Raw genomic sequence first — 19,578 nt, 5'->3', positions numbered from 1 at the left:
TGGTATTAACAATACATTATCAATACACAATAAAATTGTAATATTTAAAATGTATTATATTTATTTTTAATCATATTATATTTTATAATTATACTCCCAATGGGTTATTTCCACCTATTATAAAAAATTTAAAAACAATTATAGACTATTGTGACAAAAGTGTAATGAGAATGAAATTGTAAAAAATAATTTGAATACAATTTGTAAATTAATATCTAATATTTTATTTTATGGTTGTATTTTTATGAGTAACTTTGTTGTTATTGTGTAAAAATTGTATTTGTCACGTTAATCTAAAGCACTATCATGTCATATGTTGCCGAGCCCAAGTTTATTGCGCTTCATCTAATTTATCTAAATATGGCAAAAAAAAATGTCCCGTTACTGTCATAATTTTAACAGTCACGCAAAATTTAATATCTTTGCGTTGCATGACATCTTTAACTCATTAAGTCGCGTGAAAAATGAAGCTTTGAGGCATGAAATTTTGTTAGGCAATCAGGCAAGACCTTTTTTAAAATGACTTGACAGTTTTTACAGTATATAAATACAACCATTTCCATTTTGTGGTTAGATTTCATTTTGATGAAAAATTCAAATGAAACAGTGTAATGTTTTACCGTATATAGATTTGAAATCTATACATTAGCCAAAAACTCATTAGACAAAAATTTTTGTATATTAGGATTAGTTTTAAAGACTATGTACATTTTAATAATTAGCTTGCTTTTATGTTGGCATACTACTGAGTTATTTGGTGCAGATATAGGCATAGGACTTGGATTCGGAAAAAGTTCCCGACCTTATCCAGATGCATTAACAGTGCTGAAAAATCTAGGTATTCGCAAAATCAAAACATGGTCAATTAATCCTGATTGGCTTTATCAAGCTGAACTAATATACGGAAAGGTAATTATTTTTTCTACTATAACAGGTTTTCTTTAAAATTTTGGTTAATTTAATTTTGAATTCTAGAAATCTATTAATCATATAGTGTTGAAATACTGCTGTTTCAACATTAACTTAGATTTAAACGTAAATTCAAAGCAATTATTTTTAAAAATAAGTGTTGATTTTTGAGCCGCATTTTATAAACATTAAAAGTTTTTTTTTTTAATGTAAGGAATATAGAGAGTTGTGCATCGCTACCAAATATTTGAAAGCGCTACCGCTACCTTCCACGACTTTGGGAACCAGATGTCGCTCTCGCTCTTCCGCTATTTTTTTAAACTTTAATTTTAGTAGCGCTAGTCCACATTTAGTCCTCAACAATTTCGTTTTTCTTTAAAAAAACAAACGAAAATGCATCAAAATATTACTCTTTTAACAACACTATAGTTGTTTTTTTCAAGTGCGAATCCGTAGTGGATTTATTCTTTAATCAATAATTAAAGAATAAAGATATCGATTGATAATTTTTAATATTTATCAAAAAAGTGCTCGAAGTGGAGAAAAAAAAGTCACTGGGTGGTATTCGGTAAACTAAAGATACTATATCGCCTAATCATTGTTACATATAGAGATTTAACAAAAGAGGTGGCGAAATGGTTTATACTTTATAAAAAAGTGACGGGATGGCATCCTACCACATCCCGCCCCACTTTGAGCGTTGCATTTAAAGTAATTTATAAAAAAATTAATTTATTTATTTACTGCCAATAACTCTTTCAGATGTCATACTATAGTAATCAGCAGTCCCCATACATACTGCTAAAATGGTGGATAAGCAATCCTTGTATAAATTTGAAAACAAATTTTGATTTCTAAATACTGTGTAATGATATTGTATTTTTTCTTTATTACGTTTTATGATAACAGTTGAAATATTATAATGGCCACTCTTTGCTCTAGCCATTCAAAATCAAAGTGAGCTATCTATTATTTTTTATTCTCTAATACTTTGTTTTAAGTAACTATATATTTTTTTATAGCTGTTATTTTAAATGAAAACTGACTTAACTGTTATATAGTTTAAACTAAAATAAATAAATTAAAGTTCAATGCTTTGTGAGAAAAAAAGATATATTAGAAGAGTGTTCATTGAAAGCATTCTTACAGCATCTGAAATTTAAATTTTAAAAATAAATATCATCAAGATATTTTTTTCTTTAAATCAGTAATAATTAAAGATTTTATTTTAGAAATTTATTTTAAGCAAGGTAAAAAAAATATTTTACAGTAAAGCAAGCACATGATTTATGTAGTACTACATAATTCATGTGTTCTTTCAATTTAAGAGACGTGTTTTTTTTATCTTTTTTTTTATTGATCAATGGAATCTTCTGGAGAAAAAAAGGTAATTTGATCCATGTTAGAGGAGTACAGTGAATAAGAGGCATTGTCTCAAAGATTAGAGTTTTGGTCATCCTGATGCTGTAATCATTTTAATGTGCTTATATATCAGCAACCATTATTTATAGTTGTTACCACATAATTTTTAACTACCGGTTTTTGGTTGGTAATTTTTGTTTTTAGTTAATTAAAGTAAATTTTCTTACCTTCTTTATGTTTGTTATGGAGATCATGGTTGAAATAATTTTAACAGTTGATGTAAATCTTTCATTCAGATTATTGATATTTATGCTTCTTTTTAGTAATTTAGCTTTTCCTTTATCAACACTCATGTTTCAAGAAATCAGTCTTAAACTTAGTTATGGTGGAGTGAAACGGGGCACAATGAATAACTTGATTCAATATGGCCTATCAATGATCTTAAAGATTAAATTCATACATTTTTAACAAAAAAAACTTCATAAAAATAATTTTTTAGTTTCAAGTTATAAATAATATTTGAATAAGTTTTTAATTTTTAATATTTTTATAAGTTTTGTTATCAATAAAATTCTATTTTTTTTTCTTTTCAATTTTCAAAAAGCCAATTATTTTGATTTTATACTAATATAATCTGTTTCTCATATGTACCTGTTTCTGCAATTTACCTGTTTCTCATAATTACAATTTTTTTGAAATATTTTTATAGACTTTGAAATACTTTAGTTTAAAAATTTTTTTTAAATATTTTAAACAATTTTTTAATAATATAACCTTATTAAAAGCATATTTATTTTATGTTTAATTTTCATATACTTTTATTTAACTAGACTGCAAATTTTTTTATATATTACACTTTTGTTTTACAAGGCTACTAGTGTTAATTTGTATTGGTTATTAAAGTATTTGGTTTTACAAAATTAAAGTCTTGTTATACATGCTCCATTTTTGTCAATGGCTGTTTGAAAACAAACACTTGAATATGACATAATATTTCCTTTGGCGTCTTTATTTTCCTTGAAGTAACAAAAACTGTTTAAATTCATCTTTGAATATCTATTTCATCTTTGTAATTATTAATCATTTTTAGGATTGTCCCTTTTTTTATTCTTTTGATGTTCCAGAATGAAAAAAACTATGAATGACTCGAAAATCATTTTATATGTTTAACCTCTATGGGTAGAGTCAACAACTATACTGTAAAAACATTGGGATTTAATTTCTGATATTATTTCAACTTTTACATGGGGTTAACAAACTAACAAACTCATCACAAACACAATGGGACAAATAGTTTACTTTTCCTTGTCCTCGATTTTCCTAGTTCTGTAAATGCAACTTTAAAAACCTTTTTTTGAATTTAAGTTATTTCCTTTCAAGTTCGAAAACTTACTTTCATTGTTATCCCCCAAACCATTATAAAACCTCTCTAAAATTTTTTTTTTCTATCTCTGTTAATTCTGTTAAATTTTGTTATTTTTACATTTTAAACACATAGCAAATATTTCATTTAAAATTTCATTGTCTTATAAAATAATAGTAATTGATCTCACGCCCATGAAATGGACGCCCATACAAAAAATAGAGTAAAAACTAATTTTTTGGCTTTTTTATCCCCGATTTAAATCAAGGTCTAATTTAAATCAAAAATGTCAAATAATTTAGGGTGAATTAGGGTAATATGAGCACCTAAAAAAGATTTCTAGGACTTAAGCAGTAAAGTTTAAGTTGATTTGTATTTTTTGAATCAACTTTATGTATAAATAGCATAAATTTATATGCAGTAATTAGGAGCTCTAATCTAATTAATACGCTATTCATTTTTTACGTTATTAAAATATTATTATCACGCATGTATAATTCTGTGGCGCGATTTTTTGATGCAAAAATAAATAAATTTAGTTTTTCATAAAAAAAAATATGTTAACTAAAAATTCGTTTCATTTTTGTTTGAAAAACAATGCATAGAAACATTTAGTTTTGACTTAATTTAAGGATACCATTTTTGTGTAATAGATGTAAAAGGTTGATGTTTTTCACTTTCAAAATAAAAATTTTTAAACCATAAGCAAAAATTTACTACGGGGGAAATAGTTTTTTTTTAGTTTTTCTAGAGTTTACATTTTTGGACTTCCACCCTTTTAACCTTTGACGATTCATATAATCCAGTGTTTTTTATTGAACTTACCTAGTTTAAAATCCTAAAATTGTAGTGGTTTTAATTTCTTTTTGAATAAAATCAAAACATAGTAAAAAATTTTTTAATATTATTACAATAGTAGTTTAGTATTGTATAGAAAGATATTTAGTAACTAAATATCTTTCTGTAATTATTAATTAAAATAATAACGAATCATTATATTCAACAAATTAGTTCTAACAAATATCTATTTGGATCATGACTAGTGATCCCTAAAAATTGTTTATTCGCAAAAATTTTGGATCCAGCATAATTATTATTTGAAAATATTTCAATTATTACTTGAGGTGCCTCATAATACCCTAATCTACACTATATTTAGTTTAAGTCTAATAATTTATAATTTTATTCAAAATTAAAATAGCATAAAGCATACTTATATTTATATTATACTAAGTAATTTAACATAAAGCTAAAATAAACTTTAAAATGTGTAAAACACTTTCTATAAAATATTTAGTGATGTTGACGTCATCTTTTTAGAAAATATAAATCACAAGTTTTTATTTTTGTTTTTTAGTTTTATTTGACATTCTGCTTTTCTGTTTTTTAAAAATCACATTTGTAAAATTTAATTTTTAAAAAAATTGTGAAAAAAAAAACCAAATAAAAAAGCTTTAACACAGCATTAGTCATCTCTGGAGTCATTTTAAATCTCAGGTTTTCCGCAACGTTTACAAAAATGTCTCGGTAAATACAACGAGTAATGATAGGTTAGGGGAGAGTGGGGTAATGGCGAACGCGGGGTAACTCCGAACATGGTCAAAACAGCATTGTAAAAAAATAAATTCGACAATTTTTTTTTACCTGCTGAGAAGGGATCCTATGCTCAGTTCCAGACGTGCAGTAGTGTAATGAAGCTGCGGATGTTGTTCACTATAATTTGATTTTAAATTTTTCTGATAATTTTATGCAACTTTTTTCTTGAGTAACACTCTGTTGTAGCTTCTATGGAAATAAAGTCACTCCTTTTTTTTGTTTTTGTTGCATAATATAGTTTTTAGACTTAGTTATTACAATTAGCTTTTTATTCGCTATTACACAACAGTGCTTGTGATTGCCCCCCAATGTGTTCGGAATTACCCCACGTAGGCAGGGTAATTCCGAACACCAATGGTTTTATTTCTGGCATAAATTTTTATTTTATAATAAGATTTTTAAAAATTCCATTTGAGGGTTTGTGACTGAGTAGTTAAACTAATTGATAAGCAATAAATATGATCAATTTTGTATAACTGGTGTCTTTAATTCGCTTTCCCGCTTAGGTGTTCGCCAATACCCCACTCTCCCCTATATTAGTTTATGATATTCACAGCCAAATTAAGGTGCATTGTTATAAAGAAAGCAAAATTCGTTCAAAATTTGTTCTTGAAAATTAACTGAGTTTTTGCTTAAGTTTATTTTAGGCCCACAAGACCTGTGCAGTTACAGTTGTATCAATTTTTATCGTTAGTTATCTATAGCTATCGATTTTTTTTCAATACTGAAAAGAGTTAAATAAAAACTAACTTTTAATTCTATTTTCACACTAATAATAAGTAATTTGTTACAAAAAAAAAATTGATAGTATATTAACAAAAGTTAATGGCAAAAGTTATAAAATGGCAAAAGTCATAAAAGTTAAGTACAGGTAAAAAGTTAGGTACAGGTAAAAAGTTAAGTAAAGGTAAAAAGTTAAGTACAGGTAAAAAGTTAAGTACAAGTAAAAAGTTAGGTACAGGTAAAATAGAAGTAAAAAAAAAATTACAACAATCGTACTTTATGTAAAAATAATTTTCAACTGTTAAAAAAAAGTTTTTAAATTATAAAATAAATTTTAGGGAAATGTAGATGTCACAGTCGCAATTCCAAATTCTGAATTGGGGAAGATGTACAACAATTTGAATTACAAAAACTGGGTTCTTGGTCAAATTAAAAGATATCAAGGAATCATTAAATTAGTAATTGATTTTTAAACTTTTTCAATATAACAATAATTGTATAATATCCAATAGTAGTTTTAATTAACTTTTGATTTTCACTTTAATTAAAGCTTTTTTAAATAACAAATTAAAGCTTAATCAGCCCACCCTTCTCTATATTCCAAAAGGTTATATGGTTAAATAAAAAATTTTACTTTGTACAAGAATGATAAAGAATCTAAATCAATGAGTTTAAAAGTTACTTGTAATTTTGTAGCTGAACAATTTACCAATTGAACAACTCATTAATTAATGTATATATTTTTTTTACTACTTTTACAACTTGTAAATATTACAAGAAAATCTTTTTGGGAGGTATTACATAATTTATTCTAAATATTTCCAGGTAATGTTTCCATTAACATAGATACCTAAAAAGTAAATGCATTTCATGAGAAAGTAATTTTTATTTAGAAACTGGATGAAAAAGTGTCCAATTTGTTTTATTAACATTTAGTGACAACATATTCAACTTAAACCAATGAAAAAACTTCGTTAACTCAATGTTAACATTTTGAAACAATGTTGTTTTGGGGTTATGAGATAAAAAGATATTTTCATCATCGTCAAATAAAATTATAATGAAATAGTCATCTAAATAAGACATTAGCGAGATCATCAATGTAAATTAGAAAGAGAAGGAGTGCATGTATAGAGCCCTGAGGAATCCCACAAGTTATATATTATATATTGGAAGAGACCAAGGATACAAAGTTCCATCTATTTTTTTCGGCTACGGGACTCCGGACTCTAAAGTCAAAAATTGATGGACTTCTTGGACTCCAATTACGAGTTTTCTTAAATAAAATAGTTTGATTTTGTTATCTGGAGTAATTTCGAATAAGGGTCATTCCACACCAAACGGTCCAATTTCCGAAATCTCCCCCACTTAACCATCTCAGACTTTGATAAAAATTTGTCAGTATGTAGTTAAACATATTTCATAAACATTGCTAAAGTTTCAAATCAAAATGTTTGTTATTTTGGATTTTAGGGTACTTATAGCAATGCTAACCCAAATTTTAATATCAATCAGTAGCTAAAAATCGTATTTTCGGAATCTTATATTTTTGCAATGAAAAGGTAAAACGCGGATTCTTAATAAAATGAAGGTGCAGATTGAAAATTTTTAATATAACTTTTACATCATGTTTAGAATTTGGTCCATGGTTCAACAAATAGTATCACAAATTCAACACCATAGATTTTTATTGTTTTTTTTTTTGTAGTGTCTTGTCTCCAGAACAAAAGTTTTTTCAGTATTGTTATTATTTGTGAAGGTTTTACGTACTAATTAATAAAATAAAAATCAGCTTTTTAAAAACTGCCCATGTTGAGTTATTATAAAACCAATATGGCGACAAAAGTAAAATACCTTAAAATAAAATGTATTTGAACCTCTAAAACTTAATGTTGGAAATTTTTTTTTTTTTTTTTAATTGCATTATTCGAAAGAGCTTATTTCACACTTTTGCCAACAATAAAAACTGTTTTGGAGAGATTTTTCCTATGAACTAAAACCATATAGTATTTATGACCTAAGTTAGGTCTACAAAGTCTTTGATATTTTAAAAACGATATTAGGGTCAGTTAATTAACTTTAGTCGTGTAGTATTTTAGTAAGTAGTTATATTTTTATTCTACGGGCAAATCTCTCTAAATTAAATTAAAAAGTTTAATTTACATAAGTTTATCACTAACATCAATTAGAATTATCAGAAGACGAAAGTTAGAATTAAACAAGAGCTATTTTAAATATATCTACATACTGACATGTCTGTTAAACAAAACTTAAGTCGTTGTTGTATTGGAAAATTTGAGAAGTTTATGTCATTTAAGTACTTGTTCATGAAAAATGGGTTTTATTGACTTTTGCTCAAAACATTTGATTGAGGAATAGAGTTTGATTGTCAGGCGAACTTATCATTTAATCAAAAATACTACTTTAAATTGTTTCCACCACAAATCACCGTTGATGGTTAAATACACGCATTTGCAGCGCTATTGTTTAAATCCTTTTGGAAAGACCAATCGTTGCTCAGTTAAAAGGTTGAGATGTACTGACCTAGAGACTGCCGACTGTCTTTCAAAGTTAACAATAAAAGTCATTTGTACAGGTCAAAAATTGTGTCCAAATTACCGGTTATTCAACCACAAGTTCAAGTAAAAATATTGACGACATTGATCACAAAAATTGACGACATTGATCACATAGATGATATACTATGTTTAAGTTGCACTATTAATACTAACCTTTCTGAGATTAGAATTTCACTTTTAAAAATAAAACATCGAGCCGACGTGGATTTGATAGCCGGCGCGACGTCGCAACCAACCGTTGGCCCAACGTCGTATTTTGACGTTGGGCGAGCATGGCATTCTGACGTTGGTCCAACCTATTATTCAAATAATATTATTTTTACTTGTTTGCAAAAACTTTGAATTTGATTCAAAAGGTGTGCTTATCTTTTCAATCAAAAACAAAGTTTTTGCAATCAAATTAAAACTAGTTCTTTGACTAAAGTATAATTTTCTTCAACTAAAGGGTAACTATTGCTTTAAATAAAGCGCAACTATTTCTTTGTAATGTTTAATAAAATGTTATGTCCAAAAAAGTTTGAATAAAATTTGACGCTGATAAACGAAAATAAAATATTGATTAATGAACCAACATAAATTAAACAATTACATAGAGAAAACCAATATTTGTTGTAATAAACATTATAATTATGTTAAAATATTTGTACAAATGTTCAAACAAAATAATGTTCTTCTTGACTGCTAAGCATCCTCACGAATCTTGCATCTTTACTTCACTTGAGACTAACAACAACATTCGAATGCTCCTCGTAATACAATTTGATAGAAATCTTTGAGCTTGCATCATTCGTTTGATGAGCTCTAGGCATTGCCATAACTACTGCTAAAATTATAGGTATTCATATATTTTTGTGTGTGTATATTATTAGTAAACACTTACCAATTTCAATTTTCTTACACAAAGTTACGTCAATGAAGACTGTTCAAAAATCTGGAGGGGGAGGGGAGGGTTAATCGCTTATCGGATTTCTGAAGAGTCTTTATTGACAAAACAATGTTTAAAAAAAATTGAAATTGATAAATGATTTCTGATAATTTCTTATTGCTTTGTTTTTGTAGTAAATGTAGCCTCTTCAAAATTATCAAAATATCCTTTTTTTTCATTCAAATTTTTATTCTGACTGCCTAAGCCCCTCTTAATTTTTGTTTCAAACCCCTCCCCCTCCTTTACAACTTTCTTGACCTTCCTGCGCCACTGCATATATATATATATATATATATATATATATATAGATATATATATATGTATTAATATATGTATGTATAAATATGTATATATACATATATATATATATATATATATATATATAAATATATATATATATATATGTATATATATGTATATATATGTATATATATATATATATATATATATATATATATATATATATGTATATATATATATATATATGTATATATATATATATATATATATATATGTATATATATATATGTATATATATATATATATATATGTATATATATATATATGTATATATATATATGTATATATATATGTATATATATATGTATATATATATATATATATATACATATATATATATATATATATATATATATATATATCTATATATATATATATATATATATATATATATATATATATATATATATATATATATATATATATATATATATATATATATATATATATATATATATAGAGTACATTTGTTGTTATTTTGTTTTCATTTTTTAATGCATCTATTGAAATTATTGAAAATAGTATCAGTATTTTACTGCAAAAACTAGAAGTAATATGCTTCAAAATTCTCTAATACAAATAATATAAGAATTCCAATCACCATTAAAATGCTGCAAATGCATATAAAGTACATTACCATATCCCTCTTTAACAGCTATTAAAGAGGAATATGGTAACAAATGACGAATCAAAAACAAAGGCTTCACTAGACATAACTGAAAAAAAAAAAATTTAAACAATGGTTTCATTCAGTAAATAATGTCACGTGTTAATAAATAAGAACGAAACAATGAAAAATCAAAACATACAATAGAAACATACTATACAGAGACAAAAAGTTATAAAATATATTATAATTTTAAAAAAGTTAAAAAATCTTTTTTTTAATTTTTTTAAAATAAAAAAAGTCTACAAAAATATTCAACTATGTCAAATAAGTCAACGTGTAAACTTATAAAAATTGAGTAAAATTATAGATTGAGCAAATAATTTAAGATAAGTTCATATACAAATGTATCAAATATTGTTATCATCATCATCTTCCATATTATCATTCTTGTTGTTATCTTGAAATGAACTATATTTTGCTTTTCCCATGTGTCTTTCAGGAGCATTTCTTTGCCTCCACGATCCCCTGCATACTTTAACCATGACTTTATAACGTTCTCAATCCTTGCAATATTTGCTTCAATAGACTTATTCATTTGCACGGCAGCTGTTCAAAACAAGTTAAATATCATGCACATAAATACACATTTATCAAATATGACTTATAGTCTGTGAACTAACTTACCTTTTACACAATGAACAACTTGCAAATCTTATATAAATACACCAGTTTTATTGCAACGCCCTGCCCAGTTAAGTTGCTTAGCTAGATCAATGGTAAAAACTTTCTCTAAAACACGCCTTGTGGTGTCATTAACATTTAAGCCTCCTGTTACTCCCAAGTAATTACTCTAAAAAAAGAATTGAAAAGATGCCTAAAGTTGAAAAGAAATCCATATTTCAGATAAATGTGTAAATAAAATCTTACAACAGATTGAGCGAATTTCTTGTTTTGTATATTTTTTTCTAAGGTTTTAAGATCTAGAAAAGTTTTAACAGGTAAATCTATTGACTTTGCAGCTCATTTATCTTTGAGGCAACCAATGTTTGCAAAGCATTAAACATGTTTTGTTGCGCTTGAGAAATGCGTAAAAGCTTTTGCTGCATTGTTGCAAGTTTCTCCAAAACTAATTTGAAGGCTGAATTCAGAACAGCTGTTGTAAGAAAGATAATATAAAGCTTAAATCACAAAACAATAAAGCATTGAAGAAATTGTTTCTTCAATAAATTTATTAAATGTTTATTAGCATACTCAATAACCATAAAAAAAAACTGGTATAGATTAAAACAAAAACACATACTTGCTTCAGGTGATACATTTTTAACAAAATCAACCAAACTGTTGTTGCAGGCTTTTGGATTAGCAAAAAATATTGATTTTTTATCTACGTCTAAAATTACTAAAGGTGCTTATTGAAGGATGATATGCGGAGTAAATTATAGAAAAGATTTTCAAAACTTACCATTTTGCAAACAAACAGACTTTAAATGCTGTTTTCAAAAAATCACTACAAAAAAACATGGTGCTAACACTAAAAGAATTTATTTTTCTATTTATATCTAAAACAGAAAAAAATAATTTAGAACCAATTTGTAATTAGTAGTAATAAGGATATTAAAATGATAAGAGGGGATATAATAGTTGCAACTCCCCTATCATCACTTTTTTAAGAAGTGTTAAAATAAAGGTCTCTGTGCAAAGTTAACATATTTATATACATTTTTTATAAACTTTATATAAATTGGTACTTTAATAAAAAGTTACCTTTGTTTGACTAGTTTGGAAATGCACAATTATTTAACTGGAGTGGGAAAGCAGGTGAAGTAGTTGCAGCAATACTATTCAAGAAAGCTAGTGACATGAATTTTAGTATATTTTGCAATAATACCAAATGCTTTCTAAATATTATTACTCAAAAAAATTTGATTTAAAAAAAGTAAGAAACAATTTATTTTCAAACAATTAGTAATGAATAGGCTTAAATAATTTTCCTTGCAGAAGCCACAACATGCTTGCCCTGTAGTTTGTACTTAAAAGTAAATAAAATCTTACCATTTTCTATTTTATTAGAAACTGAAATTCCTAAAGACATTGCAGCTGGGATTAATGATATATTTGTATCACTAGGTTCATCTTCCTCACTAATATCAGACACAACTTTTTTTATATGACTTTTTTAAATATCCTGAATTTTTACTTTCTGATTCCAATGCAGAAGTGTCAAGTTCGGCTTTAGCTATTTTAAGCCTTGTTTTATGATAAGTGTCTATAAAAGAAAACTCTTTTAAAGAAATAAAATATAATACAAATTAGCATTTAAAATAGCAGAAAATGTTCAACTTTATCTCCTAACCATATAATTTATAAAGATAATTAAATTATTTTAATTTCAATCACCGTAAAAATGCAAAACATATGCATTATTGATACACTTCCATATCAACTGTTGCACTTTCTTATTCTTTTACCGATATTTTAAGTCTTGATGCATGATAAGGTGGCCAGTAACATAAGTTGCCTTCTCCAACTATCAAAATTGATGGCACAATAGCCACAAAATTTTCAGCTTTGATATGCACAATAGCAAAAGGCAACTATTATTTGTAGAATAAATAATTTGTTAGAATAGCTGTAATAATTTTTTATATTTCATGTTGATTTATGAAAAGTATATATATAATATGTTTATTTCAAAAAATATATTTAATATGTTAAAGAATATTAGTGATATTTTTAAAAAGTTCTCTGGCTTTCTAATCCTTATTTAAAAAAAAAAATCAAAACAACTATTAAAAGAATTACAGAATTTTTACCTATATATCATGCATAAAATAATAAGTATAAGCAATTTAAAACAACAAACACAAAATTATTTGAGGGATTTACAATTACTTAAACATTTAACTTATTGTCAATCTTCTTGAACAAATAGACTATAAATGAAATAAACAAAACTGAAAAAACTGTATAAAAACTTTATTAAGTAAATAATTATGAAAGCAAGAAATAATCTGGAAAATATATTTAGATAATATTCAATGAAAAAAATACTATTATAATCAATGCAGAATGGGAATAATAATGCATGAATCTTTAGAGTTCCGAGCAAACTTGTTTCTAAGAACTTAGATAAATTTGCCCACATTAAGTTTTAGGGATTCAAATACATGTTATTTTAGGGTATTTCATTTTTGTGGTCATATTAGTTTCAGAATAACTCAGCATGGGTATTTTAAAAAAGCCGATTTTTTATCCATATCATTATATTAATACGTAGAACCTTCAGAAAAAATAACAATACTGGAAAACCTTTTGTTCTGGAGATAAAAAAGTTCATGGTGTTGAATTTGTGACGCTATTTGTTGAATTATAGACTGTTGAACTATAGACTAGGCATGATATGAAACTTATATTAAATAATTTGCAATCTGCACCTTAAGTTTACTAAGAATCCACGTTTTTAAGATATATTACCCTTTCATTGCAAAAATATAAGATCCCAAAAATAGTATTTTTAGCTACTGACTGATATTGAAATTTGGGTAAGCATTACAAAAAGTACCACAAAATCCGAAATAACAAAGATTTTGACCTGAAGCTTTGGTAATGTTCATGAAACATATAACTACATTCTGAGAAATTTTTATCAAAGTCTGAGTTTGTCGAGTGAGGATCTCTGGACCACTTGGCGTAAAATGACCTAAAATAAATCCTATAAGAAAAGCAATAGGATAAAATTAACTTTTCTTGAATGGATTAAAACATAAAAATTAATTTGTCCCATAGAAACTGAATAATAAAAATTTATAGAAATAATAGAACTCTAAAGAAAAAGAAAATTGAGAAATATGTTTCGTAATAATAATCGTATGTTTCACGTAATAACTTTTTTATAGCAAATTTATTAAGTGAGCAAGTATTATATTTTAATTAGACTAATAGCTTTGGTAAAAGTATTTTATTGAGTCCAAATTCCTTTTGTTGCAGGATTTGAACGTAATTAAAACGGCATTAAAAGCTTCCCAATAGAATGAAATAGTTCGTGAATGAGTTTATTAGGAACACATATACAACTCTTTTGAATGCATTAGTTTTTGCAACTATTTTATACACCAACAACTACTTTTTCTCAAAATAAAAAGTAAAAACTGTGTTATTTTTTGCATTTATTTATTAAATTTTAGGCCTTTTAGAGACTTTACTAACGGAGCTACCCAGATAACATCGGACCTACGTTGACACAACGTTTGTTTTTAACGGCAAATGGTTGTATTTTCTCATTGGAATGATGTAGGCACGCTGACATTGAGCCAGGATCAGTAAAATGACGTCGGACGGAGATCAGAAAAACGGTATTAGACCGCTATGGTGTAAATAGATAAATGAAAGTTAACCCTGAGATTAATTTGATAACTAATGCTACTCCTACTCGCCTATGTACCGTTTAGTTCTTTTAATCAAAGTTGGTTTTTTCTGTTCGATAGTAAAGCTGCTCCACTTGCCACTATTATACACTATTAGACCTCTACTGTTAGACTAGTTGGGACATAAGTTAGGTTTTAAAGAGAACAGTAATTGTTAGGAAAAATCGACTGGTTTAATGAAAAGAACGCTAAATTAGTAAAATATCAACACTTAAGTGAATAAAAAAAAATTATAAAATAAATGATGATAAGCATCAAAAAAAAAAAAAAAAAATCTAAATCAAAAAAACTTTTTGTTACGCATTGTGTTACTATTCTAATTGCCTAACTTTCACCCATTAGATGTTTTATCATGCGAAGCGTAGTTTTTTTCTCTACCCTAATGTTATTTGTTATAAATAGGATGTTGTTCTCTTTTGTTTCGCAGGAGATTTGTCAAAATTAATTGTATTCGTTTTACTGTCTTTTAGATAGCAGTTGGAAATGAGCCGTTCCATGAAGATAACCGTGCTTTGGCTATGCCACATCTTCTTCCTGCTTTTAACAGTATGGTAAAACTTCTCAACGATAATGGCTTAAAAGAGCGTATTAAGGTGTATTTTAATTTCTAGTTAAAAATTAATTCTTGTAAAGAGTACTGTAAAAAAGTATTACAATAAAAAAGAATTTTTTTACACGATGTTATTCTTGTTAAAAGCTAGAGTGCTTTAAACAAAAGTCAACTTTAAAAGCCACTATTAATGAGATTACAGTTGATCTTTAAAAGCTAATGTTAGTGAGATCGCAGTTGATTAAAATTCATTTATAATTTTATTACTGTGTGATAATGCAATAAAGTTTTTCAAAAAATGTTTATTCTTTTCATAAAATTTAGGTGACGGTCCCATTTAGTGCTGTTGTTTTGATCAACACGTACCCTGTAGAAAACACTGCATTTCATCCCGATGTAATAGGGGTAATGAAGGACATAGTTAATACGATCAAAAACACTGGATCAGTGTTCAGCATTAACATCTACCCTTATTTTGCTTATATTAGTGATAATAACATTCCATTAGACTTAGCTCTTGGTAAAGACAAATCTTTGTTTGAAGCTATGCTGTTAGGTTGTCGAGAAGCACTTAAAAAGATTGGAGCTGGTTCAGTGCCTATAATTGTTGGAGAAACAGGATGGCCCTCAAAGGGTGGGCCTAAAGGTAAAAAGCTCAAAATTTACTTTCAATTTTTACGTTTACTTTACTTTTAATAAAACTTTAACCTAAATTTTATTTAAGTATTAATAAATAAAAAAATAACGAAAAGAGTAGCCACCTCGAATGTTGATAAAATTTCACCTAAATAAAACTATTTACTATTAAAAAACACTAAAACCTAAAACTTTAAGTTTTGATAAATAAAAAAATAGCAAAAAGAATAGCCACCTCGAATGTTGAGCTTTGGGGTGATGAATGTTTAGCCTTTGGGTGAGGGGTGGCGGATGAATTTTGGTAAATAAAAAATATGGTTTTCGTTTTGAATGAATTAAACTAAAATAAAATTTTGACTTTTTTTTTTATAAAGATTCGGAAACAAACTTAACAAATTGTGGAGATGAATTAAACTAAATCAAAATAATTCCGGTTTTTGAATGAATTCAAAAAAAATAAAATTCCGAGGCTTTTCATAAAGCCTCGGAACTATTCAATCATATAATTCTTTCAATGTTACTTTTATTTATGTCAATGTGATGTTCACTTACATAAATAATCTATAAGAGCAGGTCTTATTATTCTTCATAATGAATTCAAATACCAATTAACGCGTTGATTTTTGTGGAAAACCATAGATCCACTTTTGATGGAAGTAATCGATAACTTTATTTTTTGCTGCAAAAACATATTTACTGCTCCTCATTTTAAAGATTGTTTTGAATATATATATATATATATATATATATATATATATATATATATATATATATATATATATATATATATATATATATATATATATGTACATATATATATATATATATATATCTATATATGTACATATATATAAATATATATATATATATATATATATATATATATATATATATGTATATATATATATATATATATATATATATATATATATATATATATATATATATATATATATATATATATATATCAGTGGTGTACACTGGATTTTTAGATGTTTAAGTTTTGACACTTACAGGCATTGTGCTAACTCCACACTTTTGTATGTTTATGCTTATATCAAAAAAGAATGTTTTGCAAAGAATTGGGGTGATTGGAGCTTGGGAACAAAAAAACCCTAATTTTTGGGCCCACCCAGCTCTTAACTTGGAAACAACGAGTTTATAAAATATTTATTTTACTATTTTTATCAAAATTTATATTTATCAACAAATTTCAAGTTTCATGCAATAATCTCTTAGTGTTCAGTTTTTATGACCCTGCAATTACAGCCCCCTCAAATTGAGGGGGGTTAAAACTTTATATGGTCATAGTTTTTGAAAAATAAGAGATTATTGCATGAAGCTTGAAATTTGTCGATGAATATAAATTTAGATAAAAATAGTAAAGAAAATATTTTATAAACTCGTTTTAAGGGCTGGGTGGGCCCAAAAATTAGAGTTTTTTTGTTCCCAAGCTCCGATTACCCTGATTCTTTGCAAAACATTATTTTTTGGTTTAAGCATAAACATACAAAAATTTGGAGTTAGCACAATGCCTGTAAGTGTCAAAACTCAAACAACTAAAAATGCCTCTGAAGTCTTTTTAATAAAGTCTTTCAAAAAATCAATTAAGAACTGTGTTAATGAATAATTAAATTGCAATCCCAATCATAATGAGGCGAAAATTAAATATATAAGTAAAACGTAAGTTAGTGCCCAGGCAGTTAATGCCCCTCTAATTCTCCCTAACATGTAAAATACATTCGGTTTATATTGTTTAACTTTCCATAATTACAGGTACTACGATAGAAACTGCTAAATTATATACTCAACACATTTTGAGGTTGGCAACAACCAACACCATTGCTGATTCTATCTATTTATTTGAAGCTTTTGATGAAAGTGAAAAGCCCGGTTCAGAAACAGAAAAAAATTTTGGCATTGGCTATGAAAATCGCCAGGTAATAATACAAAACCAAATATTTTGTAAAAGTACAATAGAGTGTGAATTATTTTTACATCACTTTTAATCTAATAACAGAAATGATTTGTTTATAAAACGTTAAAAATGCAGGAATTCGTTCTTTATACTACTTAAAGTCATCCTGTACTTTTACATGCCAGTGTTGGGTAAAGATTTTTTTATTATCATTATTATCAATTTTAATAACGTTAAAAAAAAAAATTTTAATTTTTTTTATTATTTTGCTCAAAGCTTAAATTCCCCTTCGACATCAAAAGCGTTGTAGCTCCTTGTACAGTTTGGGGTTGGAGGTTTTACGATTTCTATGATATAGTTGAAAATAATATTGGTAACAAACACGCTGGACATCGTAATGATTGCCAACCACTTTGCAAATCTATGACCGGTATGTATGTATAATGGTTTAAATTTTTTGTAATTCACCTAAATAAACGTTACTTAATTTTTAATTTTTTAATTATTATTGTTATATATATATATATATATATATATATATATATATATATATATATATATATATATATATATATATATATATATATATATATATATATATATATATATGTAAATGATTCACTGATGTTTGTTTCCCCATCATTACATATGTTATAATCATTGAATTTATATTTAGGTTGTAGAGGATATTCTTGGTTTAATAACGTCTGCTATTTCAAAGGTGGGGCAAACACTTTTAAGCCCAACGGTGCTGTCTATTCTGCTTTAATATGTTGATAATGTTAAAACAACGTGTTTTATTCTATTTACAAATATAAAGTAAAATTAAAAAAATCAATATAAAAAAAATTTTAAAATATGTTTTTTATTATGCACAGGGAATAAAAACTCGTCATTTGGGTACATTACAATTTTTTTTAACTGTATTAATTAACCAACGCAAAAAGAACCGCTTTAATCGATAAGACTTTTTTTTCTTTGAAAGTTATAATTTTTGTTACAACCTCTTTTAAATGGTTTATACTTTATTTTGAAAAGTTCAAATACCCTTAATAAAAAATATCCTTAAGAGTTCATAAATAAGCATATAAAAAGTGAAAACCTGACTGCTCTCGCTAATTTCTCCTTATTTTTTTTTTTAATCTTCTTTTTAAATTTTAACAAAACGATTAGATTAATTATTATTAATAAAAATTAGCCCTAACGGCAAAATTTTTTGTAAATAATTAAGCGCTGTCATACTTCATAAAAAGAATCAGTAGGCTTTTCTGGGGTCTCTAAATATTACTTTTAGATGGGACCATTTATTAGTTCGTATAACAAGTAAAAGCAGTAGCCTAATTTTTAGCTAGTAAAAATTTTTTTTTTTCGTAAAACGTAAATTTTTTCAATATTACTAAAAGTAAAAAAAAATATTAAATAAAAAAATAGTAAATGCTATGAACCAACTAGCCCCGAGAAAATTTTGCCAACTTATCTCAAAAGCCTTTTTTTCAACAACAGTCTACAGATTCTGAAAAACGACAAATCTGATTGGAATTATTAAAGTAATTGTTACTTGAATTTTTAAAATGATGTTCTAAAAGTAATATTTTGTCCGAAAATCCCAAAATGTCCCATGTGCTACTGTATCATTTCACTACATTTGGTTATTGAAATGGTCAATTAGAAAGATTCTATGTA

General features: G+C 26.3%; 1 protein-coding gene and 1 long non-coding RNA gene across 2 annotated transcripts; one reads left to right on the top strand and one right to left on the bottom strand.

Moving 5' to 3' along the window:
• Positions 1 to 655: 655 nt before the first annotated feature.
• Positions 656 to 18,752, top strand: LOC100210757 (uncharacterized). The gene is made up of 7 exons (XM_065816555.1): positions 656 to 909; positions 6,292 to 6,411; positions 15,262 to 15,384; positions 15,666 to 15,987; positions 17,754 to 17,917; positions 18,172 to 18,325; positions 18,572 to 18,752. Exons 1-7 carry the CDS (start codon positions 703 to 705, stop codon positions 18,670 to 18,672), a joined length of 1,191 nt encoding a protein of 396 aa, XP_065672627.1. The 5' UTR covers positions 656 to 702; the 3' UTR covers positions 18,673 to 18,752.
• LOC136089490 (uncharacterized) lies at positions 10,709 to 11,939 on the bottom strand. Its single transcript, XR_010643101.1, has 4 exons — positions 11,668 to 11,939; positions 11,295 to 11,520; positions 11,052 to 11,217; positions 10,709 to 10,973 (listed from the first exon to the last, which is right to left on the bottom strand). It is a non-coding gene; the product is annotated as an uncharacterized LOC136089490 (long non-coding RNA).
• Positions 18,753 to 19,578: the final 826 nt, after the last annotated feature.

This window comes from Hydra vulgaris, chromosome 13 (genome assembly GCF_038396675.1).
Source record: "Hydra vulgaris chromosome 13, alternate assembly HydraT2T_AEP".
Lineage (NCBI taxonomy): Eukaryota > Metazoa > Cnidaria > Hydrozoa > Anthoathecata > Hydridae > Hydra > Hydra vulgaris.
This window is presented reverse-complemented; position numbering and strand designations above follow the sequence as displayed.